At 34.7% G+C, this 24,473-nt stretch overlaps 3 protein-coding genes across 9 annotated transcripts in view; all 3 read right to left on the bottom strand.

Moving 5' to 3' along the window:
* LOC107635739 (30S ribosomal protein 3, chloroplastic) lies at positions 677-1,968 on the bottom strand. The gene is made up of 2 exons (XM_016339295.2): positions 1,618-1,968; positions 677-1,185 (listed from the first exon to the last, which is right to left on the bottom strand). Exons 1-2 carry the CDS (start codon positions 1,870-1,872, stop codon positions 904-906), a joined length of 537 nt encoding a protein of 178 aa, XP_016194781.1. The 5' UTR covers positions 1,873-1,968; the 3' UTR covers positions 677-903.
* Positions 2,705-7,681, bottom strand: LOC107635741 (NADPH-dependent diflavin oxidoreductase 1). 3 transcript variants are annotated; one of them, XM_016339298.2, is made up of 12 exons: positions 7,266-7,681; positions 7,020-7,097; positions 6,829-6,933; positions 6,508-6,599; positions 5,752-5,936; positions 5,401-5,498; positions 5,181-5,255; positions 4,877-4,987; positions 4,600-4,722; positions 4,170-4,289; positions 3,620-3,836; positions 2,705-3,532 (listed from the first exon to the last, which is right to left on the bottom strand). In XM_016339298.2, exons 1-12 carry the CDS (start codon positions 7,407-7,409, stop codon positions 3,003-3,005), a joined length of 1,878 nt encoding a protein of 625 aa, XP_016194784.1. In that variant the 5' UTR covers positions 7,410-7,681; the 3' UTR covers positions 2,705-3,002. The 3 variants fall into 3 exon arrangements, with proteins under 3 accessions (XP_016194784.1, XP_016194785.1, XP_020977946.1); XM_016339299.2 differs by lacking the exons at positions 4,877-4,987; positions 5,181-5,255; positions 5,401-5,498; ... (3 more) ...; positions 7,020-7,097; positions 7,266-7,681 and having other exon boundaries at positions 4,613-4,722; XM_021122287.1 differs by lacking the exons at positions 4,600-4,722; positions 4,877-4,987; positions 5,181-5,255; ... (4 more) ...; positions 7,020-7,097; positions 7,266-7,681 and adding an exon at positions 4,458-4,579.
* Positions 8,619-24,473, bottom strand: part of LOC107635742 (HEAT repeat-containing protein 5B) — a 29,078-nt gene continuing 13,223 nt past the window's right edge. For 2 of the 5 annotated variants that reach the window (XM_016339300.2, XM_021122290.1), the window contains 35 exons: positions 24,211-24,343; positions 23,525-23,631; positions 23,031-23,141; positions 22,744-22,911; positions 21,947-22,033; positions 21,064-21,157; positions 20,106-20,174; positions 19,892-20,014; positions 19,747-19,815; positions 19,531-19,635; positions 19,262-19,350; positions 18,921-19,077; positions 18,078-18,227; positions 17,472-17,521; positions 17,248-17,347; positions 17,113-17,169; positions 16,958-17,025; positions 16,222-16,315; positions 15,236-15,441; positions 14,710-14,854; positions 14,508-14,576; positions 13,906-13,962; positions 13,663-13,749; positions 13,366-13,494; positions 13,077-13,280; positions 12,475-12,942; positions 12,255-12,320; positions 11,949-12,046; positions 11,737-11,836; positions 11,388-11,532; positions 10,795-11,102; positions 10,581-10,715; positions 10,302-10,466; positions 10,080-10,205; positions 8,619-9,860 (listed from right to left, as the gene is read on the bottom strand). In XM_016339300.2, the coding sequence (XP_016194786.1) occupies positions 8,850-9,860; positions 10,080-10,205; positions 10,302-10,466; positions 10,581-10,715; positions 10,795-11,102; positions 11,388-11,532; positions 11,737-11,836; positions 11,949-12,046; positions 12,255-12,320; positions 12,475-12,942; positions 13,077-13,280; positions 13,366-13,494; positions 13,663-13,749; positions 13,906-13,962; positions 14,508-14,576; positions 14,710-14,854; positions 15,236-15,441; positions 16,222-16,315; positions 16,958-17,025; positions 17,113-17,169; positions 17,248-17,347; positions 17,472-17,521; positions 18,078-18,227; positions 18,921-19,077; positions 19,262-19,350; positions 19,531-19,635; positions 19,747-19,815; positions 19,892-20,014; positions 20,106-20,174; positions 21,064-21,157; positions 21,947-22,033; positions 22,744-22,911; positions 23,031-23,141; positions 23,525-23,631; positions 24,211-24,343 (5,350 nt within the window). In that variant the 3' untranslated portion in view covers positions 8,619-8,849. The remainder of the gene's footprint in view (positions 9,861-10,079; positions 10,206-10,301; positions 10,467-10,580; positions 10,716-10,794; positions 11,103-11,387; positions 11,533-11,736; positions 11,837-11,948; positions 12,047-12,254; positions 12,321-12,474; positions 12,943-13,076; positions 13,281-13,365; positions 13,495-13,662; positions 13,750-13,905; positions 13,963-14,507; positions 14,577-14,709; positions 14,855-15,235; positions 15,442-16,221; positions 16,316-16,957; positions 17,026-17,112; positions 17,170-17,247; positions 17,348-17,471; positions 17,522-18,077; positions 18,228-18,920; positions 19,078-19,261; positions 19,351-19,530; positions 19,636-19,746; positions 19,816-19,891; positions 20,015-20,105; positions 20,175-21,063; positions 21,158-21,946; positions 22,034-22,743; positions 22,912-23,030; positions 23,142-23,524; positions 23,632-24,210; positions 24,344-24,473) is intronic. The other 3 variants (XM_021122289.1, XM_021122288.1, XM_016339301.2) reach the window with 3 other exon arrangements.

Raw genomic sequence — 24,473 nt, forward strand, 5'->3', positions numbered from 1 at the left:
AATTTAATCACTAAATCAATTATTATATATTTATATATAAATACATATAAAATAATTTAATAGTTTATTTTATAGTATACACATAAGTATTAACATCTTAATTAATAATTACCAACTTTATGTAAATAACTATCAACTTTTGTTATGAAATTATTCATTTCTGAACTAAGAAAAAATCCTTCAAGAGGATGTTAGAGGAACTATGAATTGTCTTACCTCACCTAATTTTTTTTTTTGGTTAGATGAATTAGAGAATCTCTAATCCTAAACATTACAATATCATCAATTCACCTACACTACACTTAAAAATGGTTTCTATCCATTCTACTTAATCCCGAGGTAAATGAATTGTCACTATGTCAAGGTCTCCACAACTTACCTGCATAATTTCTATCTGGAAAAGTATAGGTAACCAACAATATTGATAAACAATGTAAACAATAGATATATCAAATGTTTATTTTACTAGATGTGCGAATGGTGATTCTAATATTAAGATTTAGGTGAGTAATTTGAAAGTGTAGTATGTTTTTATTTTATTGGTGATTGTTCATATTGTCCAAAAAAGTCATTGATTACCTAGCATTACCAAATGTGGTCTTTTGTTATCTTCTTTTGTTGTCTACACAACTACACATGCATAAGTGGTATATTTTCTCTGAACTTGGAGTAAAAGTGGGGGTTACAAAATTCAGATATAAAGATTCATCTAAAAGAATTGGTGACTTGTGTGGAATACATAGCAACAAAGCAGAAAGAGAGAGATGTAGAGTGCAATGCAATACAACAGAATAACCATAATTTTAAGAGGGGAACATTCTATTGACACTAAAAACATTAAACAAGAAGAATGAAAAATAAGAAAAAGTTTGGTTTGCATCCACAAATATTGTACAGTGAAGCTTATGCGAGGTTGCCACCACTCTGCTGCCATAAATTGATGATATCAGTGGCTTGATTGAGGAGAATGATCATCTGCTTCTGAGATATCCAAGGCTTGCTCTCAAGCAATTCCTTGAGCTCTTCCCAAGCATCTTTCCTTGGCCAAAAGTAATAAGGGCTCAGAGGGATAGTTCCATGCCCTGGTATCATTTGATCAAGTGCAATGCCAATGTTCTTCTCCATCCATATGAACTTCAACACAAGTCTTGGCTTCTCCGTTGGCTTCACTACCACTCCAAGCTTCTGAATCACACCAACAATATCAAATGCAAACTGTCAGAATAATATTATTATGGAAAGGTAAATTTAGGTAATGAGCACTATTTCCATTACTTAAAATGCTACATTTTATCGTGAGATTCCTGCACCCCTTTTAAAGTACTGAATATTGTACTATTTCAAATGGAGCTTAAGTCTCAAATGAACACAGAACTTGAGATTTAAAAGAATAAAATAAATTAGAGAATAAAAATGATATTCATGACTCTCCACATATATATTATCCTGAAATTTCTGCACCCCTTTTGAAACTCGAAAGTACTAACAGGAATTACATGATTGTCCTACATACATATAATCAATTATGCTTATCTACAAATAACTTAATCATAACACAGAAAAAAAAAACTTTTAAATTAATCAGAAAAATGTCCCTTTTGAAAGGGGTGGATGAACCTGAGGCTGGGGAGGGGAATCTGAAGAAGTGGCATCATCTTCGGCAACAATTTGTTGAGCAGTTTCAGATTGTGCCGCAAAAGCAGAGAGCTTTGAAGGGTTTGGTGTTGAAGAAGAGAAGAAGGGCTTTGGATTGGGAAAGGATGAGGCTTTGAGGGGTCTAAGGGTGAGGCTTTGAGATTGCGATGGAAAAGTTGAAGGCTTTAGAGAGAGAGTGGGAACCACGTTTGGCTGAAGAAGTGCCATGGACAACATGTCTGTCTTCTGAGTTCTAAATGCTGCTTTGAAGTTTGAAGAGAGTGACAGACAGAGAGATAAGCAGAAGTGAAACTGAAGTGAAGATAAGGGAATACCGTATTTGGATCCACCCGATTTACTTTCAATCGGGTACCTACTGACATGTGAAAAAAAAAAAAAATTCTTGTTGAGGTTAACAGATTCAGTAAGAAATAAGAAACTTTTCTATCCTTATTTATTTATTTATTTTTATTTTAAAGAACTAGGTTTTTTTTTACATGTTAATGTAAATATAATTTTTTTTATACATCATTATTATTCCAAAAATTACTTAAAATTGATGTGATTTGGGTCTCAACGTAAAGTCCAAACTTCTTCTGAAGAGGATTTCGACGTTCTTTCCGACGAGATAAATTCGTGTTTAATTTAGCAAATATTTGAAGTAGATTTTTATAAATTAGGGTTAAAAAATATGTGTGTGATAGTTTTAGATAAAAAAATCTACTTTTCTCACCGATCGAACACTAAAAAAATATATATTTAAATCTTTGTAAAATGAATTTATTCTTTTAGACTTGGCTTTAATTTTGGATTAAAGTATAAATAATTATCTAATCATATATTATTATCTCTTTGTTCAATAATCATTATTTGAAAAATTATACATATAATAGCAAATAATCAAATTGCAATATAAAAAATTCTCCACATAAACCATATATCAAAATTAAGAATTTTTATCTAAGTCACTCTCCCTTTTTTTTACCCTTTTCTTTTTCCTCCTTGCAAACATTTGTCAAACGCATATAATAGCTTCTTTAAATAATACAAACAACATAACAACCAAAAATAATACAAACAACATTATCTACATCACTTCTAGGGTTGATAATGTCACTTCTAATTTAATAAAATTATATTATAATTGCTTTGAATGGAGGATAATATCTCCTAAATTGGAAATAACATGAACACCCAATTTCTCTATGTAGCCTAAAACTGTCAAAGACCATAAAACGAAAGTTCCAATTTTAATTATGAATCAATAAGTCAATATCAACTAAACCAGCAAGTGAGCCCCTCATGAACAGAAACTTGGTATATTCTTGATATCCCTTAAACTTCGTCTAAGACTCTTAAGGCTTTTTTTAAGACCATGCCTCAACGTGAAATCTACCATGCTTTTCTAGTGACCTAATCCACCTAGCTGCATCTTCCCTTGAAACCTCATTTTCTTTAGATACAATGTCCTCAAAAGCTGACGTTACATCTGCAGGCATTTTGGTAGAAGAACCGGCTATGTAAATAGCCGCACCCTGGGCTAACAGGTTCCATATCCTCTGGCTTTGTTCCCTCATCTTGTGCTGAACATAAACCTTTTGCGGCTGGTCTCTTGAGAAAGCAACATAGAATCCTCCACCCTTTGCTTCCGAAAGTACCCCATTGTTCTGTGAATGAGTTAACCAAAAGTCTCGGTACAAAAAGTCAATGTCTTCATTTCGACAGCCAAAGAAGAAAATAATTGGAGCAACTGAGTTAGTTTCACTTTGCAAGGCTCTTTCCTCGACAAACCCGCGAAAAGGTGCACATCCTGTCCCAGGTCCAACTAGTACGAGGGGAAGTGATGGCGGCGGTGTAGGAAGACCACCTTTATGGATCCAGGATGGAATATATATGACTGCTTATAACAAAAAAATAATTAGGCACGCCAACAGGTGAAGAGATGGTTATTTCACTAAAATAAATAGAGAGAAGTGGCTTATACCATCTTGAGGATCTAATGCAGCTAGCCATGAGGAGCATAGCCCTTTTTTCTTCCTCTTGTAAGGTGTTGTCCATGATACCACATCCACAGTCAAGTGTACTTGATTCGGGTGTGCTAAGTGAGAAGAAGATATGGAGAATGCTCTTCTTTTCAATGGAGGAACCAATTGCACTAACCACTCAAATGGCATTTGTACAGAAGAAAAATCCTCTAATACCTTGGTGCAGAGAAAAAGAACAGGCATATATGTTAAGTTGGACTCAGGAAATGCATATAATCAACGAGTAAACAAATCATAACTGAAAGCCAAATAAGAAAGCTATCATTTGTTTAAAGAGGCTATCTTATCCTCCTCCTTTCCACTTTTGTTCAATTTATTCTTCAATTCATAATCATTCGCTACTTAATTGCACAGCACATACCATACTGCTAAAACACATCAGGAAGAAGAAAAATAAGTGCATATTAAGCTGTATGTAGAATTCAATGCATAGAAAAACTATGTGACACATGGAAAAATAATGTCTGACGCACCACTAATTGACCTTACCTCAAGAACTGTTCTCCTTTCCTTCTGGTTGTATTGATACAGGTCATCTCTTCCTTCAGGTGAAGCAAAATACTGGAGTCTTTCCCTCTCATGTTCAGCTGTTGCAAAAAAACTCATAACCTGCAATATCAAATTATTCAAGTTAGATTTTAATCAAGGAAATTACAGGCACATAAGAAGACGTTTACATAAGACTCTCAATCCATTATGAATAACAGAGTAATTGAAATTTTAAACAACGCTAAGATTAAACACCAGAGTGTTCATCACCAAGATCATTTTATTAACTTATTCAATTGCTTCATCCAAGGTGAAAACTTCAAAATCTGAAGAACATAAAAGAAATACAGGGGAACATTTGATTCAATTAGGTAATATTTCTCCGTGAAGTTACATAATAAAAGAACAGGCAAAACATAATGCATCTTGCCTCAAAGAAATACCGTCGAGGGGAAGCTGAAGCTATATCCATCGTGAACTCCACAAAAGTTCTTAATTTTACAGGGACTCTAGAGTTACTATCGGTAATACCATCCATTTGTCTTGGATTAACCTGAAATTTAGGGGATTGGTAGCAAAGTTCAGGCACATGTGCGCCACACATATATAGGAAGGTAGGAAGCATAGTATAAACTCAATCCATGCCGAGAAAGGTAGAAGAACCTCATCCTACAGAATACAACATAATTCATATTAAAAAGACTCACTGTGATGAATGAATCAGGATCCAAGTTACAACGTCGTATGAAAGCATCAACTGAAGCTGACTCCTGACCAGGGAGAATTTCAAGGACATCCCCAGTATCATATTCAATGGCCTGAAGAAATCAAGACGCGTCTTTTAATTCAAATGAGGAAGATGAATAACCTAGAAGCTATTTTACCTCATCAGGTGAAAAAAAGTTTGAAACATCATGATCTATTCTTAATATGTTGCAATATCATACCAAAAGTAATTCGATAAGTAATAAAGTTATAGTCTATATATTAAAAAGACACAGGATGACCTACATTTGAAACAAATTCAAATTCAAAATGGCGGACATCTTTTCCACCATTTGGCCTGGTCAAAGGGAGATTCCTTACCTGCACAAACAGAATCAAATAACTTGAAGCAAGCAACATATATTGAATACATATATAGTTTTGTGTCTGAGTTTATAGAAGTCCCCATCTTGATGGATGTAAACCTCTACACAACTATGCAATAATAAAGTGTCTTAACAAATACCATCTTGAGAAAGCAGTCGGGCCTACATTTGTCAGAAGATAATTTTCCAGGATGCATTGAACGTGCACTCCCAATTTGAATATCAAGATTAGTTAAATCTGAAAGTCACATGTTAATCTAATCAATATAACACAAACAACAGGAATAAAAAAGCGAAACATAAACTGTTAAAGGTGCAGCTCAACAATGAACCATGCTTTATATCATCATAATAGTAGTATTTAAGATGATGCCCAAGTATGACAAGAACCAAGATGCTCTTTACAGATTAAAGACCAATTAATTGGGATCACATAACAATTGCTAAGGGAACATTGCAGGTCAACCAAGATCTTAATCAGTTTGGGATACCTGATGCAGTAGAAAAACTTGAATCAACATTTTCAATATTGTGATATGTGATTTGGACTTTGGGTTGATCAATCAATACTTTGTCCTGAATCACAACATCAGGACCATTTGGGAAGAATTCTGGTTTAATGATATTCAACATTCCCCACAGAGAAGACATCCAAGGATCCAGAGAACCCTCGTAGCTACAAACAGTTATGCAATTTAGTCATTCAAAACAGAAAAATTATGTAACAATATCTGAAGAATGAAAAATTAATTTTTGATTTAAGAATAGATGAATTCAATTAAAAATAAAATCAATTTCAAAACATGAGACTGAGTACATTATATTATCCATAGCTGGTAGTTGATATTACAAGCCTCATGTCTCTCAAGGATAAGTCTCTAGACTATTTATAAGTGAGGGGCATCCACAGTTAACAAACTTTAATGAAGAAATTTTAAAAGGTAGAGTTCAAATAATGCCTTCAATTAAAAAAACCCTGTTTCTGGCATGAAAAGAATATATTAGTCCTTGGTGAACTTTGGTGTGTTGTACTGTAGAACAATTTCTTGAAATTGAGTTTTCACTATAGAAAATTTTGGGGCAATCCGCTGTTTCTAAATTTTCTAATCAAAGAAGCATTTACAATACAGGAGCAGAACAGAACCATTTTCTATAATCAATTATCCAATCCAATCAAACTTTTTAATACTCCTGTTAACCAAATCGAGCAGAATTTTATTTACAAAAAGCAGAATCCACAATCATACCCTGAAGGGTGCTGATCATCCCCCAAGCCTCTTTCTATGATAGCTGTTCCTCCAAGGTCCATTAATCTTTTGTCCAGCTTCTTTGCAACAAACTGCAATGGTTCTCACTTAAGTCTTTGTTCAAAACATCGAACTAGAGAAAATATTCCCAATATCACCATTCTCAAATCCACATCTTTTTATTTTCCCTCCATGATTTAGCAGAAGGTAATGAACTTAATAAGTAAGTAGGCAACAAGTGATGCAGCATTTAAGTTCCAGTAAACACAGAACCATGAAAAAATAATTATTTCCTTTGGATAAGCAAATAAAAATGATTACGTTATACTTCTGATAACTAGAATCGCCCAAACCGAAAACAGCATAAAGAGTCCCTTTCAGCCAATGCTGGCTTAGGCTTCTCTGAAGAAGATACTTCCAAAAGACCTAAATATGCAAAAGAAGAATCAGAAAAAGAATGAAGGAAAAAGAGAGAACGAAGAATATACTAAAAAAGAGCCTCTGAATCCCACCTTCATGGAGTCAGGAGTATCACCCTGGCCTGTGGTAGAAACCACAAAAATCACAGCCTCCTCATGCGGCAACATACTCTGTATACAACAAAAAACAACATTGCACTCAATTCAAACCATAAGAAAAGACAACACAACAGCACACGATGGCAGAGGATTAGAATTCACCAAATAAAGTTCAATTTTGTTTGTTACTGGGAAAAATATAAAAAAAGATGGGAAGTGAAGAGGGAGATAAGTAGATACAGGTTGATATTGATCAAGAGAGAGGAGAGTAAGGGGGCATGATCTTCGTTCAGCTTCGCGAGCAATGCGTTCAGCAGCGTCCAAAGCGTTGCCAGTCTGTGAGGCATAGAGAACCAGAAGATTCTTGCGGTGCTGCTCTTCCATTGGATTGGACTGTCTACGCTCTCCAAAACAGCAGCAGCACCACCCAACCACGACTTGCTCTGCTCAGCTCAGCTCAGATGCACCCGGTTATGCTAACTTGCTAAGTTATCAGCCGTCAGCCGCAGCATTCACCTCTCTCGAGTCCCAAGTCCCAACTCTCAACACACACGAAACTCCAAGGCTAATTTTTTTCATAACATTTTTGGTATTTTTAAAGTTATACTCTCAGAATTCGATTTTTGTATTCCTTTCCATTTCCTAAAAATCGGAGTACCCAAAAATAAAAAAGTGAAACTCGAATGCTCCGCTCTTTATTCACACTTTTCTTTTAAATAAATAAAAAATTATTAATGATTTTTTTTTTAGTAAATTATAATTTACAAACCTATTCTCATTATAAATCATTTTAAATATCTGTGTTTATTCTTTCACACATAAATTATCCATTTACGCATAAATGATCCTACCCAGACATATTTTTAGATAAAAAAACACTACTCTCTTACTCTGAAATGATTTATGTTAACTAATGAGTTATAGTTCAAATGGCATAATCTCTACATATTCATTTAAGAAGTTGCGAATTTGAATCTCCCTATCTTTGATTAAAAAAATACAATTTGTTATTTTGTGAAAAAATTTCCAAACGTACTTAATAGACTGGGACAATTTATATAACGACTATATTATGTACATATTAAAATCAGCTACTAAAATCAGCTACTAATATAAAATACATATTAAAATACGAATATATATTAAAAATAAATTAAATCATACATGTATTTATACACAAATATATTAAATGTTAATTTTATATATTGAAAATAAATTAAACCACATATATATTTATATACAAATATATTGGTGATTAATTTTAGTGACTAATTTTGATATACAAATAGCATTTTTATTTATATAAATATAAAAATAAGAGATTCATGTGTTAAAATTTCATATAGGAAATTCATAGTTTAAATTTCTCTTTATTTTATTAAGTAAAAAAACCAAAAGAACATATATAACTAAATAAATAAAAGTTTCAAAAGTAAAAACTAAAATACATTTACATAGATGTTTCTGAAGTTACACCACTGACACCTAACCCTCAACCCATATTTTAAGAAAATCTGTGTGTCTAAATATTCTCACTAAAAAATATTAAACTTCATAGAAAAACTAAATGAATAAAGTCACCCAAAAAAAAACTAAATGAATAAAAGCTTCTCAAATAATAACAGAATAATAATACAGATTAACAACAGAGCTAGAGAATAAAATATGTGCAACAAAAATACAATTAGTTGGAGCGCAAAAAATGGTACAAGTAAATTATACATGCATCTTTTTAATCGCGATTTTCATGCAGATGTGGGATCGTGGGATTCATAAATATTATAATCTCGTGCGGTCGTGTCATGGCCTTCCATTGACAACGCCTCACTCATCACGGTGGTCACCAGCTGGTTCTAACTTATCACTACTTTTTTCACTTTCTATTGCACCTTGGGACATTCCTGGCTGCGGATCTGAGTTCTGTTCATTTACACCGTCTTTAGCATCTTCTGATTCGCAATAACCCTGTCCAAGTGGCGGAGAGTGTGAGACAAATGGTTCAGGTGAAGGCTTTCTTTGCAAATTATCTGATGATAAGTCCCCTTTGGTCGATCCTTCAGCTTCTGCCTCAGTTCTATGATAAGAAGAACCTTGCTCATTTCCTGGGGTTGATGTTGCCTCTTCCTGAAGCTCAGAACTATGCAGTTCTTCTTTCATCTCTTGATGCTCGTTACTATGCAGTTCTTCTTCCATCTCTTGATGCTCGTTACTATTTACCTTGTTAGTGTCAAGACTTGTTTGAGTATGTTGCAGTTCTTTCTCCATCTCTGGATGCACATCATTACCTGACTTCTCAGCATCGGAATTAGTTTGATCACGTGTCTGTTCATCAGTCTTTAGACAATCAACGCCATTGAGGTCATTTTCACCATTGATGGAACGTTCTTGAAACTCATCAACTCTGGTGGAACGTTCCATATCTGATGAGCTTTCAACCAGGCTGAGATCTTTGCCTTCAGCAGCATCCTCTGTTTTCGGTTCTGATGAGCTTTCAACCAGGCTAGGATCTTTGCCTTCAGCAGCATCCTCTGTTTTCGGTTCTGATGAGCTTTCAACCAGGCAAGGATCTTTTCCTTCAGCAGCGTCCTCTGTTTCTGGTTCATCTCCATCCTCATTTTTAGACACAGGAAAAGACTGAAAGGCATCCCAATCATCTTCACCAAATTCATCATCTTCCTCATCATTTTCATCTACATGAGCCGCGATAGCAGCCGGTGGTGCAGAATGCTTATCTTCACTTTCTGTTGATGGCTTTGGGATTTTAATGTCCAAAACTGGTACTTTTAGTTCCATTGGATTTTTATCATGTGTTACTACAGAAGCTCGGATTACCCCCTGCAGGTAGTGAAATAACAGCAGTAAGCAACAGGAGATTACGTCAGAAATTTAAAAAAAAAAAAAAGCTTATTATTTCTGTTGACAGGAAAATGGAATTTGCCATTTGCAAAAATATAATTTCTATCTTGGTTGAGGTGATCAACCAGTGATTGTAGAAAAATATTAAAGGATTGCTAAATAAATTCACAAAACATGCACGTTGGTAGCATAAAGTACCTGGAGTTGTTCGCGATGCAGAGGAGGCATTGATAGCAAAACATCCTTGAAATGAATTGCTGATGAAGGAATTTGAGCAAGGCGAGAAACAAGCTTAATGGCCGTGTTTCTTAAATCACTGACTTCCTGTCGTTTATTTGCACGATCAAAAGAACAATTTTTTTAAGATATTAATAATAAGAAAAAGAGTGCTAAGCTGGCAATAATCTCAGTTTATATTACCTTAGAGGATCCATCTTCCGTAGACAAGAAAATTATGACAATGGCCTCCAAAAGAATGTTCATAAAACTTCGCTGGCAATCATCACCTTTCGACAGGGTTTGTAATAGCACCATTAGACTCAAGCATTCGCTAACTATGGTTACGGATTCTCTTGTTATGGGATTCTGCCAATGAAATCATAAAATCTTTTAGCTAGATTGAATTGAAACAATCTACTAAGAAACTAACATAATATTAGGTGTTACCAATGGCACCACAGATGCAAATGCTTCTTATACCTTGAATGTTTTTTGGATCAAAGTGAATATATCGGTTATTAGCTCCCCAACAAGAAACATTATGAAAGACTTATCTTCTGTATTAGCATCTCTTTGAACCCTGGCTTTAAGAAATTGCAAACCTAATACTTGAACCTGTCGAGAACAAACTTTTGTCATTTGGGTTTCTTTCCAGGTAACAGCCATGCTACGCAATTTTTTACATAACACTTACCTGTAAATTTGAATCATTAAGTACGGTTTGGATACATCGTATGCAATATCTGAGGGCATTAGCACATAAAGAGTTACTTGTTTCACCATCAGCAACACATTTTAGTTCAAGAGCCAATTTGGCGATCGATATACTTTGTTCAAGAGAAAACACAAGCTTCATTTGTATTAATTTGCGCAAGTTGGAACCCTTAATCTCCTGCAAATGGAATCCCTCAATGCAATCCTTAGTCATAGCAGCAACCACACTCAGACAAGTTCCAAACAGTTCTCTTAGTTGCAGAGCGCCATCATCAAGGTGAGCCTCATCTATAAACAAATTGAGGGAAAAAGCATAAGTTGACTATTGAATGAATTATAGTTGATTCACTACTATGGGAGCTTGATATTGAGCGACAATTAAAGAATCTCAAATCTGCAGAAGTAAAATGGTTCATATACCCACAAAAATACCTATTATACCAAAACTACAGGAATACAAACAAGCAGAAACAAGAAAGAAATAAATAAAGGTCAATATAAATATTCAAAGTAGCTATTTACAACGGACCATAGATTACTATGGATTAGCTACTTTCAACTATAAAGGCTTACCATTAATGATTTTCTTTAATAAAGAACTTGAACAGTTGACCATGTCAATTGCTTCTGATAAGCAAACTTCAGTTGAAGCCTCCCTAATGCACTCGTAGCCCATTAACACTAATGCCAGAACCACAGATTTTGCGTGTTTGTGTGTCTGAAGTAGTCAACGTATTAGATCAGCAATGAAGCTCACTTTTCAGAATCAGTTCACAAAGAGTTGAATTTAAGATAAAAGCAAATTGCCCAAAGCCTTCAATGAAGAATAATTAAAAAAATAATAATAATAATACTGATACAAGATATTGGCTCATAATTTCAGATAATAATAAGAGCACCAGTTCGTACACAGCAGACACACCTTTGTCTCAATGCGTTTAATAACTTCCCTTGTTGTGCTACATAGTGTATGTATCACATTTACATCACATTTGGGACGCGGCACTGAAATTCTCTCACTGCTGGACAACAAAGCACAGAAACCATTTTAACAGATTATATATATTCGATGCATGTCATCTATCTGGGAGTTGAAACTTCATATTAAATTACCAATCACAGAAAGATAATTACCTCCGGAACACTTTAAAAAGGTAATCTAAACAAAGTTCTGTTATTATCAAATCCAAATTTTCACTATTGAATATTTCTTGTGGGCAATTCTGTGCAACCTGTAGAGAAAACAAAAGAAACGAAATTCGTTAGTCACAAATACTGGCCAAAGCACCAAACGCCAGACTAGATGAAAATGTCATACAGGCACAAGTCAAGCTTCATCAGGAATAAAGTGCTTTAAGTGTAATCATAAATTTAACCAAAAAACGTAAAATATAATACACACAAAAAATCAGTTCAGATAGCAATTTATCTAATGCCTACCTGTGATAAAATGGATATTGCAAGACTATTCCAAGAATTATCCATGTACGTGGAATATGAAAGAATCTGCATCCACCAAATATAAGAATTCCATGAGTATTACTCATGACCATTCAGCATATGAATTATTAAGAATTCCATGAGTATTGCTCATGATCATTCAGCATAAGAATTATTTAGTCTTGTGAATGTCAAAGAATCTCATAAGAAACAAACCCACCTGTAGCAGTTCTTTGCAAATACCCATGCTAAGTAATCCCGCGCCAAAAAATCTTTCACTAGAAAGAAGTTGAAACATAGGTAGTACAATTTCATATAATTTCAAGCCCGAGGTGTTGACTTCATTATTTGGCGAGTTTCCTCCATGCTTAGCATCACTGAACGCCAGCTGTAAAATTGGCCTGCAAAAGATAGGATGTTGTGACTGAAACAGACCAAGGAGGGAAAAGCCCCACAGGAATTTGAAGTCTTCACTCTTCAACTCAACCATGCTATGTTGACTTGTAGAGACACTATTTTTTTGGGTGTTTTCGACTGAGGCTTTGGTGGAATCATTTCTGCCTTCAGGATTCACAGGAACTGCATCAAATGCAAGTGCTTGCAAAATTACAGGCCAAGATTCATCTAAGCATGGGCGCAACTTTGAAGAAACAATACGTGATTGGATCCCATCAAGGAACAAATTCCACTGCAAGAAAGTGCAAGTAGAATGAGAAGACAACCATGAACATATAACTAGTTTCATATTGATCCACGTTTGTCTTTCAATAAAGAAGTACCCTCTGAGGCACTGAAGTATAAAGAGTTCAAGTCCCGGCTTACCTCCTTCTTTGGGATCAAGTACAAGCATATATAACTATAATCCTTCAATGTACGGATCCAATACTTTCCCAGAATACTTGAGCTCTTTTGGAACAATGGTAATAATGCCAGGTAATCATCTGGAGCTCCATTTTGGTGCTTTCTCATGGATGCATAAATATAACATTTAAGAGAAGCATGAGCAGCCAGAAGTCTTATCTTGATCTACAATAAAATTAATACGACGACAAATGAGCTGATATAAACATATTCGAGACATTGATAACACACAAAAATAAAGTAAGCATGCCTTGCTTGTGACCCATTCTGCAAACGAAGGATAATAAATGTCCTGAAAATCATTCAATGGACGTGAGATTAATGAGAATATACGCTTGACCACCGCTTGATCCCCACTGATAATTCCACTTGTGAGTATCTGAAATTTTCACATAGTATTGTGTTAAATTGCATATTGTGGGAAACCTTGCAAATATATTTCTAACTTCCAAAGAAATATTAGATACATGTTTACGGAGCCCAAGGCCCACAATTGGCTATGCAGAAACAAGTTTGAGGGATTTCCAAATTTGCAAATAAACCAAACCTTGGTTGCCAAATGCAAGCCTGCCTCAAGTAAACTAGGACTAGCAGATGTGTCCAAGGTTGTACGAACTGCAGATACTAGTTGGGCCTGTATTTAGAACAGTTTTGGTTATTCCAAGCAATTCAACAAACTCAAACTTGACATAACCATATAAATGAAGCATTAGTTTTATGGGACCTTTCAGCAATCATAAGTAGGCAGAAGGAATTATGATTGTGATTTGCCACATATCTTGCTAAATACCTGAAACTGTTCCAGTAGAAAATGCCCAGGAAGCTCGGGGTCAGCTACTTTTTCAAACTGTTGGTCCAAATTCACATAAAAATAAATTCATCAAGAAGAAATTCCATCAACCATAGAGAAAGCATGAGATTAAGCAAACATCAAAGACTGATTAGGATTTCCCAACATGAAAACCAGATAATTGATACAATAAAATGGTTTAGCTCTTGACACTAGATCAAAAATAGCATTTACTTACAAAGACGTATTAGTGTCAAAAGGAGAAATACTATTCCATTAATACAGTGAAGAAATTAAGATTGAGAAGAGAATAAAAAGCATTTGGCTCAAGCCATAAAGTCGAGTACGACAAAGAGAAGTATAGCCAGCAGACCACCATAATCCCGCTCCTTCAATTATGCCATAGCCCCAGGGATTAATAACAAGATGATCTTATATGAGGGGAAAAATATGGAGAAGGAAAAACTTCTGATCAGCTTAAAAGACTTATCTCAAAGAAATAAAATTTTCAGCATTTGAGCAACCTCACAAAGGAAGAGAACAAAAGGTGAGAAAAGCCACAACATTCGCACAACCATCGTATTTCATAGAGAACAAACTACCTTGTCCACAATGGTGCCAAGAAGACTAACGCCAACCGGCTGCATGTTCTCAAATTGAATTGTGCTTATCTGGTAAGAGAAAATATGAGAGGCGACCAGTTAATAGAGGCGACCAGTTAATAAATTATTGTTGTCTTCAATACCAATCAAAGTGCAATAGGTAAAACATTTATGCTAGTATATTCTAGTATGTAAGCAGCACCTGATAAGCAAGTGATATCAACTCTTGCAAATGAAGTACTAGCCAATCACCAGTGTCCGGCCCTTTTCCATGTTCTTGCCTTGCCAAAATCAGGTCAAAATGTGCAGGATTTCTTCCTACAGCTTCTGGAAGATGGCTCAAGCATCTGCAAGAAAATTAATTACTCAAATAACAACAAATAATATAATCATCAACAGCTACGCCTTGCTAGGCTACATGAATCAAGCAGGAAAGCCCAACCATAAATGATGCTTACATCCATTTTTACATTCAACTTTTAAAGGGTATATATTTTTTAAATTTTATTAGTTTCACCTATAGTTTTTCTAGGTCTCCTGGCTAGCTCCCCAACATATAAATCATCCTCATGCTAATTCTTCACCAAATGATGAAGGTATATTTCACATTAGATGCATTAAAATCACATGAAAGAAGCCAAGAAAACATAGGGTTTGAATCTAGGATAGGTTGGCATTTTTAAAACATATATATAAAAACTAAAATTACACAGCTAAAACAAACATACTCTGCAGCAAAAAGTCTGGTCCGGTATCTGAGGTACTTCTCTCTATTAGGATCAACATTGGAAGCTTGAAAATTGTAACTCTGCTTGCTGTTGGAGCTAGAAACCATATCTTCATCATCCCCATGGTTCAACTGTGTATCACCATCTATGTTATCACTTGCTGAAGTACTACTATTTTCAATGCTCCTCATTGAAGTAGCAAGGACCTGAGTAATCCCACAAAAACCATTGTCAAGTATCATTAAATAATAATAATAATAATAAGGGTTAATTTCACTTGTCCCTCCGTTAAATGTTACACCATGTGCACCTTACCATGAACTATAAAAATGTCCAAACCAATCCCAAAACTTCCCTAATGTGCATTTTAAACCAAAACCTCATTTACTAGAAGTGAAAGGGTCTGACTTAACTCCAAAAGCTCACTCAAGAGATGAGGGTTTAACTTTTTCAAACTATATATATATCATGCTTGTTATATTTTATATATTTTTTAATATAACTGGGTGGTTCGACCAATGACCTGGTTGAACCACTGGCTCAGTACCCCAACATAGCTGATTGTCGTGCCAAATTTCATAACCATGAGGAGAAAGAGCATTAGAGCATCCGGTCAAGAGGGTTGATCAAATGCAAGATAGACCAATAGTTAGGGATAGAGAAAAACCTAAGCAGACTCTAAATGAAATGATAAAAGAGATGCATCTCTACCAAATAAATCCTTCCATAGCATGACCATAAAAAGTAAAAACCTTAGGTGCTTGTGCCTATACGTCAAAGACAAATGACAAGGCAACTATTTTATTACATTTGGACCTTTTTACAACATCTGCCATTGCAGGTCTGCACTTCAAAGAACTTTCAGGAAAACTTCAAATATCCGTGTCTTCCACATGGGTTTAACACAATCTCTTGTAAACATTGTATTAGTTTCCAGACACTGAGAAGCATATAGACAATCCAGCATTTTGAAATAGAAACCTTACCACTTTGCGACATACTGCTATCCAATGTGAAGGACATGAAGGAGATGATGCATGGAGTAGTCTCATAATTGTGGTCCGCACTAACTTACCGATTCTGCACAAGTTAAAGGAGTAAGAAATAAGCAGTGAAAAAGCCAAATGCCAATAGCTATAGATGGCACTGACCAATTTTTATATTAATATAATAATATGGTTGGCCATGCCAATCTTCTCATCCTCGTTTACCGTCTTATCGAATTTTCCTTTAAAACCACCCACACCCAAAAATATTTTTAAAAAATTGTAAAACCTGAAACAAAGCCAGGTAGAAGATCTTATCCCAAAACAAGGATTACCAAGATTTTCTTCAAAGAATAAATCTTTTAGTCCCAAGAAAAGAAATCAATGGGAAAAAAAAAATGATTAAGAAAACTTTTCTGTCTCAGATACAAAAGATACAGAGCTGGAGGAATGTTTGACATTATGACACTAAGTATATGGGAATTTTAAGGGTTGATCCATCAAAGATGCAGAGCAATGCTGAAGTAATTAAATGATTTTAAGAGACACTGTCTTGTAATGAATAGTCTAGGAAAATATATCCTGCCATTGTATTACTTCTTACATCATTCTGGCTCTCTGTGGAAAAACCATATTTATATTAAAATAATGAGACAAGACAACCACATAAAAATAATAAAAGAAAAAGGTGCCTCAACCCAAATAATTGGTAGTAAAGAGAAAGAAAGTTACATACTCAGAATCAGTTTCCTCGTCCAGCATAAAGAACAACTTATCTTCAATCTGCTCAACAATAATGGAAACCTGTAATGATTAAAATTAGCTGTCAGTACAAAAATATGATATGCTAATGCTTTATATTGAGAACACCACTAAGAAGAGGGAACCAACCGGGTCTTTCTCCACTAAATGCCTTAGTGTTGACACAGCAAGATGCCGTAAATTTGGCTGCATCAAAGAAAAGATTAAACAGAAAACAAGAGTGTATAATACATTATCTAAATGGAAACTGTACAGGAAACAAACCTGTCTTGAGGACAGAGTGGAGAGAAGAGTCTGCACATGTGAGTGCACAGAAACAGCTTGGGGTGCAAAAAGAACAAGTTGTTGTGTAAAGCGTGCACTCCTGTAGTTGAGCAAGCAAAACTTCAGATGACCATCAAAGAAGGGATTGCTATAACTTAAAACATAACTACCCTAGTCAAAGACTAGATAACCACAAAAAAAATGTGTGGAATAAAGAAACATACTCAAGCATAGTTGCAGTTTCTTGCCAACAGCTTATCTCTGCCATGGCAGACTGGACAAAGAAAAACACTGTGAACAACAATAACAATAACAATAACAATAACAATAACAATAACAATAACAATAACAATAACAATAACAATAACAATAATAACAATAATAATTGGCTGAAAACCTGAAAATGAGAATAAGAGTATAATTGGTCAAAATCTCCTGTACAGACACCCTAGGCAACTTGAACAACTTTCTGTGATTAGGTAATGAATTTGGCCAAAGTAAAGAGGCTAAAAATTTTGTTGGAAATAGGGAAACTGTGCCAAACTTGGGTGCATATTTTTTCCAGCGGCAGGCGGGGGTCGGGTTTGAAACTCTAGCATCTTCATTTACACATCAGTTGTTTAACTTCTGCTTGGTGCAAAGCTTATCAGTCATTTAAACATGTTTCCCAAACAAAAGTACTGAGGTTTCTTTTTTCATATCGTTATTTATGTTTCCCTTTATGTTAAGCAAGACAACATATGTTCCAAATTATTTCTTTTATTATCTTCTCTTTCCTCTTAATGAATTTCTTCTTCTTGAAACAGGGACAAAACTAAAAAAACATCTACCTTGGAGCGAGAGAAAAATATGCTTCCAGGGACAAGCTCAGGACCAAGAACAGCAACTATAGCATTGATAAGGCGGCCAACACCTTGCTGAATGTCCACTAAACCATTCTCATCAGATAAAAGAATGTCCATAGCAAGAGAAAGGGTTGCCTGGCATGAAAGTTAAAGAGAACCATGTCACCATTAATAAATAGAATATTACACACAAAAATGTCACCCTAGTTAAAGGGATCCCTACGTTTTGAAACCAAATGGCTATTGCATTAAGGGACGAGTTAGAGATGAAGTCATTTGTGACACATCACCAAAAATGTCTTACCTCATATGTCTTATTCTCTTATTGTATAAGTGAGTTTGGGCTCGTACTAGTAATACCTAACTAATAGAGTAAAGACAGTAGTGCTTTGCATTTTACACACACCAAAATACTTCAGATTATTTTACACACACCAAAATTCTCTCTCACCAAGGCACCTCCTATGTTAATGTATCATGAAAGAGCTTCCAAATGTGGAGGGAATGGAAGACATGATTATTACAAATTTACATTATCAAAAGCAGGCATATTACCAGGAGGAGACCCAAAAAAAAATTCATTAGCTGAGTGACAGCGATATTATTTTGATAATTAAACAAAATAATGTGGAATGGCTCAAATGAACCAATTAGTGACATTTCCGATGACTTAAAGTTATTCCTTAACAAATGTTATCTCAATACAACAAGGGAAAAGCTCTTCATGCTGTAATTACCCTGACAGATAGATATTACTTAATAGTTATATGTATGGAATAAAATACAAATATATTTGTCACAATGAGCTGTCATTTGAAATTGGAATACCTGGACGTGAGAAACAAAGGATAAACCAGCAGCTTCAATAGTTAAAAGAAGCCCATGCATAGCCCATATCTGAAGGTTAGCTACTGAACTTTTAGCCAGTGATGATAGAGAGCTCACTGTTGCAGGAACTAAAGTTGACAATGCAATCCCTCCAGCACTGCAACCAAGAAATACAAAATAAAGAATGTTGCAAAATATATGGAGAAAAAGATGGGTTGTCTACTTGCCACAGTTCAAACAAATTCATACCCATCAGTGATTAAGAAAGAAATATATCCTGGGAGATTAAGAACAAAGTGAAAAAGCACAGGAAATTATCAACTGGCATATTAATAAATGACCTGCGATGAATGCAGCCAAGTGCCAAAGCAATAGATCCAGTATAGTGGGTATCGGTTGCTCCATTTAGGTCACCCAGTAGTGATCTTGCCTGATTATCACCGTTATGGGAGAAAAAAGAATAATCAGAAATGAACACAGTACATAGCATCACAAAGTACAAAAGCAAAGAAGAACAACCCCACACAAAAGAGGGAAAACTTTTCGTAATAAGCCACAAATGCAGCAGAAAAAAGAGTCATAAAATTCAGATTAAACTGAAGAAACTTGCCATTCTTGCAGTAAAAATATCATTTCCAAATCGAGCTAAGTATCCAAGACCTTCTGATGATGCTCTACGCTGTGATGCACAAATGTCTCCCTCTGCCAAAATACTCTTCCATGCAAATTCAAACCGGAAAAAGAAAATTAGGACATCACATATATAGAGCAAATAACACAGAATAATAACATTTAATGCAGATAATATGAAATTAAAATTACCTACCTGAAAAATAGATTGCGCCGAACCCAAAATCTCTTGTCCTATTGTTTGTGGTCGAAAAGAATGTAAAGCCTACAAAGATAACAAAACCATTATATCTGGAGAGATTCACACAAGAGAAGGGTACCAACAAAAGAAAGAAGAGAACCTTAAAGCCTGCTAGTAAGCCCACACAAATATTGGTGATACTAGCTGCACGCCAGTGTTGCTTTTTCCCAGCTTTCAGACACTGCTCAATGATGCCAAGAAGGGAGAGCATGCCACCACTATCCTGAAACATAACAATTCAAATGACTCACTAAACAGCACCCTCTTGATTCTGCATCCACACAATGAGATTCATACCATTACCGACATAATACCTGACAAGCAAACGTGATCCCAAAAAAAAGAAGCATCTGGTTCACCAAAGTCTTGCTTATTGTCTCCGGCTTCATAGGTCACATTAAGTTGTTAGTGAAGTAAAACCCCATCCAAAAATATCACACACAAAAGAATAAAATAAAGCAAGTGGTACATTAAAGACATTAAGAAATAAGCTGGATTAATAAAATGAAATATATTTTTAAAACTAAAGACAAATATAAAACTGTTAAATGTTTATTCTCACTGCACATCTCAGTACTTGACACAAACAACACCACTGTGCCCTATCAAAAACCAAGTTGATTTGATTGAGGTCTTCTTAAATGTTTTCTTTTGGAATTACACTATGCAATAGTACAGTAGCATTTAAATAACCAACTGTTGTGCTGACTTAAAGTTATACACAGTAGCATTTAAATTAACCAACTCAGGGCAGTCCTCATGATGGATGAACAATCAAAACATATTTTCAAACATATAAACACTTGGAACAATGTTTTTCTTTAGATTTTCACACACAAAAAGAAAGTAACACAAGGACTACTTTCTGCTTTCGTTGTGATATCAAAACCTTCCAAAAGTTTATCAGGCAATAACAAGGTATGTTCCACTAACTAGATAATAATATTTTATAGGAGGGCACATGCAGTAATCGCCATAAAAAATAATAATAAGAAGAAAGCAAAAGAAGAAACACAACGTTTACCAATAAAAGGAAACAAGATTCAGTTGAGAAGAGAAATGTGAGAAATACATTAGAGGAATTCCAGAGTAAAAAAGAAATCCAGTCTTGTATAAATTGAACAGATAAATGATTAGCTAGGCCAATATATAGTTCACACACTAAATACTAGTTGGATATTGTTCATCACAAATGTAGTCTATTGTTCATAATAAATAAGTAAATTATTTTCTTGGCGTTAATTAAACTACAATTATCCAAAGAAATAATACCTGAGGAAAGCTAGAAATTTCATTCTCCCATACACACGGCATAAGGCCATCTTTTCCGCCTTGAAAAGCTCGAAGCTCATCTTCAAACCAGTCCCTTTTTCAAATAAATATATAGGTAATGCAAGTAAGTTGGAAAACAAAGAAGGGAAACCAAAGGGACTCGAGAAAAAGAGGGACCACCAAAGTTAAGAGAAATGAGAAGGAGCTCCACTTGTTTACAAAATATGCAGACATACACAAATAACAGAAGAGTTGCTGTAATTGCTGACATCAATTAGTTTTGTTCCCACAAACACAATTCACGACATCGCTAGATTTTGTTCCCATAATTCAGGACTCTGTCAAAATTATGTCTATTCATGTGACATCTTGCTGGGTGCACTTGAAACATGATATTGCAAGTTAGTCTAAGGATATATCTCTTTGGTACATGGTTTTATTATTTTAACATGAAAGGGGATCTGAATATTATTTAACGTTCCCACATTGGCGACATTTGCGAATGACACCAAATCACTAGACTAGATTTAATAGGAGTATTCCATAATACATATCAAGCCAACCTCCTCAGTAAGCTAATTATGATGATAGAATGAACAGAGAAATATTATAGATAACAAAAAAGGAAAAGAAGAGAGAAATATATTGGAGACAGGGAGAGAACAACCAACCAAATTGATCTATCTTAAAAAGATTTGAGAATAATCCAAAAGACCATACCACTAAGTCAAAATCATATACAGCAGATCATGTTATTCACTTGATAAAAATGGACTTTATAACTTAGCAAATAAGAAATCTTTGTAATTTCATCTGACATCAATGACAGCATGTAATTAATAAAACAAATACTATGCTGCATAATAAGATAACAGAAACGGACCTTCCGGGAACCCATGGACCCAACCAAGAATCTCTCTTGTCTAACAGAAACCTCAAGCATGAACTTTCTTCACATTCTGAGGCATATCTTATTCAAACAAGCAACAAAAAAATTACTCAGATCAATCAGTGATTATCAATTAGTTTTTCACAATAGAAATATAGAAAATAATTAGTTATAACAGCGAAGTAAAATGCCAACCCCCCTCCCCCACCAAAAAAAAAAAAGAAAAGAAAGAAAGAACAAAAGAACTCTTTTGAATCATTTCTACTTCAAAGGCATTTCATAAATCATCAAAATTATATCCATCTTTGATATTTCTAGCTTCCTTCTGCATCAAATCTTCCAAGAGAATATTTTCTTTAAATATTAGTTTAAAGCCTCTTTATCCAGGATAAGGTTGGTCATTGGCATCTATTTGGTGTGAATGAAGCATTTAACAAGGAGCTCTAGCATATATGAAGAAGGATTGAGAAGCTTAGGTTGCACAATTTTCTCATTTTCCATGGATATTTGTTTTGTTCTTTCTTTAGGGTGATCCTTTATCCTTCTTTTTCTTTGTAGTTTTTATTCTTTTCTTATCAAGAACCATGACTAGAAAGAGAAAGGCATAGCAATGGCATTTTACAAATTCTCTCTCAAAAAACAGAAACATCATTTATACAACAACTTGATTACTTGAATGAGAATTAAATCAAGACAAAAGAAAAGTGTAACATCTTTTTTATGTTTTAGCAGTGGCTGATCAATACAAAGTCAAAATAGTAAATAACAGACAAATACAATTTACACACTACCTGAATGGAAATGTACATTGTTGAATAATCTGAGGATGGTCATTTTTAAATGAAACTGGATCAGGAAGAGCTTGGTAAGCAATCAAAGTTCTGATGATGAAGATGTCCACTGCAGGCTTTACATGTGCCAATCCCTTGGCTCTTAATGCTGAGATGTATGATAACGCACTGCTTCCAACATAAATTAGGAATTGCAATCAAATTTCAAACGACATTACAGTCATAAATAAAAAGACACAAAGATGGATTTGTAGCATCGAAGAAATCAAATCTTGAGGTTATCATACCTACTGAGGTATACAAGAACTGGCTGAAGTAGTACTCCATCATTCACCACATCGGGAGCTATAAAGCACTTTATAAATGCTGTGAGTGCATGAATAGCAGAAGACCATACACTACAAAATACAAGAGAAAAGTGGCGGACAATAACAAAGAATGCTGTAAAACTTCAACTTTAAAAGTCCAGATGATAAGAAAGGTCTTGGTCAAGATACTTAAAAATAATAGTAAATACTTCTGAAAAAAATAATTCCCTCAAATTTTTCCTGGTGATAATAAGAATAAATTTTTGGTCAGGACATATCATAGGGAAGGAAACTGAAAAATAATTCAAAATACTCAACACAAAAATAATGTAGTTTATTTTTGCGAGCAATGACATTAGTCATTTCTCATAAAGCTTAAGTTGCTAGATAGATGTATTCAAATGCTTGTCATATCTGACATGCTAAAACAATTTGACCACAAAAACCATATACGTATTTTCATAGGTGCTTACTATATTGTTGACACTAAATCTTCAGTTTCCTTGAGCTCATTTTCTGGATTGCCAGTAAAGAGGGTAGCCCATAAGGCAAGAATATCAAAGACCTCCTGTTCAAGCTCCTGCGGGCAAGCACAAATACCATGACGTGAATTTCGCTTAGAACAAATCATATGGGAACTAAGATCACAATCCTGCCTATAATTTTCAATTTCATATTAACACGTCACATGAAATATACATAGAAGTTCCTTATTATAATTTTCAAGAGGATATACAGCTACAGTAAATGGACAAGGGAAGGAAAACCGTGGTCTACGGCTTAGCGTCATAATTTCAATTCTATAGTAATGGATAATGAAAAAACAGGTGAATACACACCTCTTTTGTTTTCAATAGAAAAAGAAATTAGTACAAAAGATGATAAAACATCGTCACAAAGAAATCAACAATAGCAAACCAAATCCTAAGTGCATAAAACATGCATGCGTATTGATAACTTTGTATTGTCTCATTTAGTTAGGATTCATCCCTACCTAAATGGGTGGGATGTGAATACACCAGAAGTTTCATAAATAATTATAGCATAACATCATGTTGATCCCAAGATGCATTATGTGTGAAGCATGCATGCAGTAGGTAATGTGACAGTCTTGGAGCACAAGTTCCTTGCAATTTTAACAAAAATACTAACTTTATACCTCCTTTGGTAAAGAACCCAACAGAGATGATAAAAGCAACCACCCTGCTTCCTTTTCAACTATGGCTGCCACAGGATTGTGACTGTGTTGGGTCAGCATTTCCTTTGAAACTCCAAGCACTAATTTAGGAAGTCTGTTTATGCAACATAATGACTTATTAGCGCAGCAAATAAAGCAAGCATAGCACTTCAAATATGACAATCTACTATTGTTATCCAGCTTGATGAAACAAAGAAATTTTCTTTTTAATTTTATTGATAACA

The sequence above is a fragment of the Arachis ipaensis genome, chromosome B04 (assembly GCF_000816755.2).
Source record: "Arachis ipaensis cultivar K30076 chromosome B04, Araip1.1, whole genome shotgun sequence".
Taxonomy (NCBI): Eukaryota; Viridiplantae; Streptophyta; class Magnoliopsida; order Fabales; family Fabaceae; genus Arachis; species Arachis ipaensis.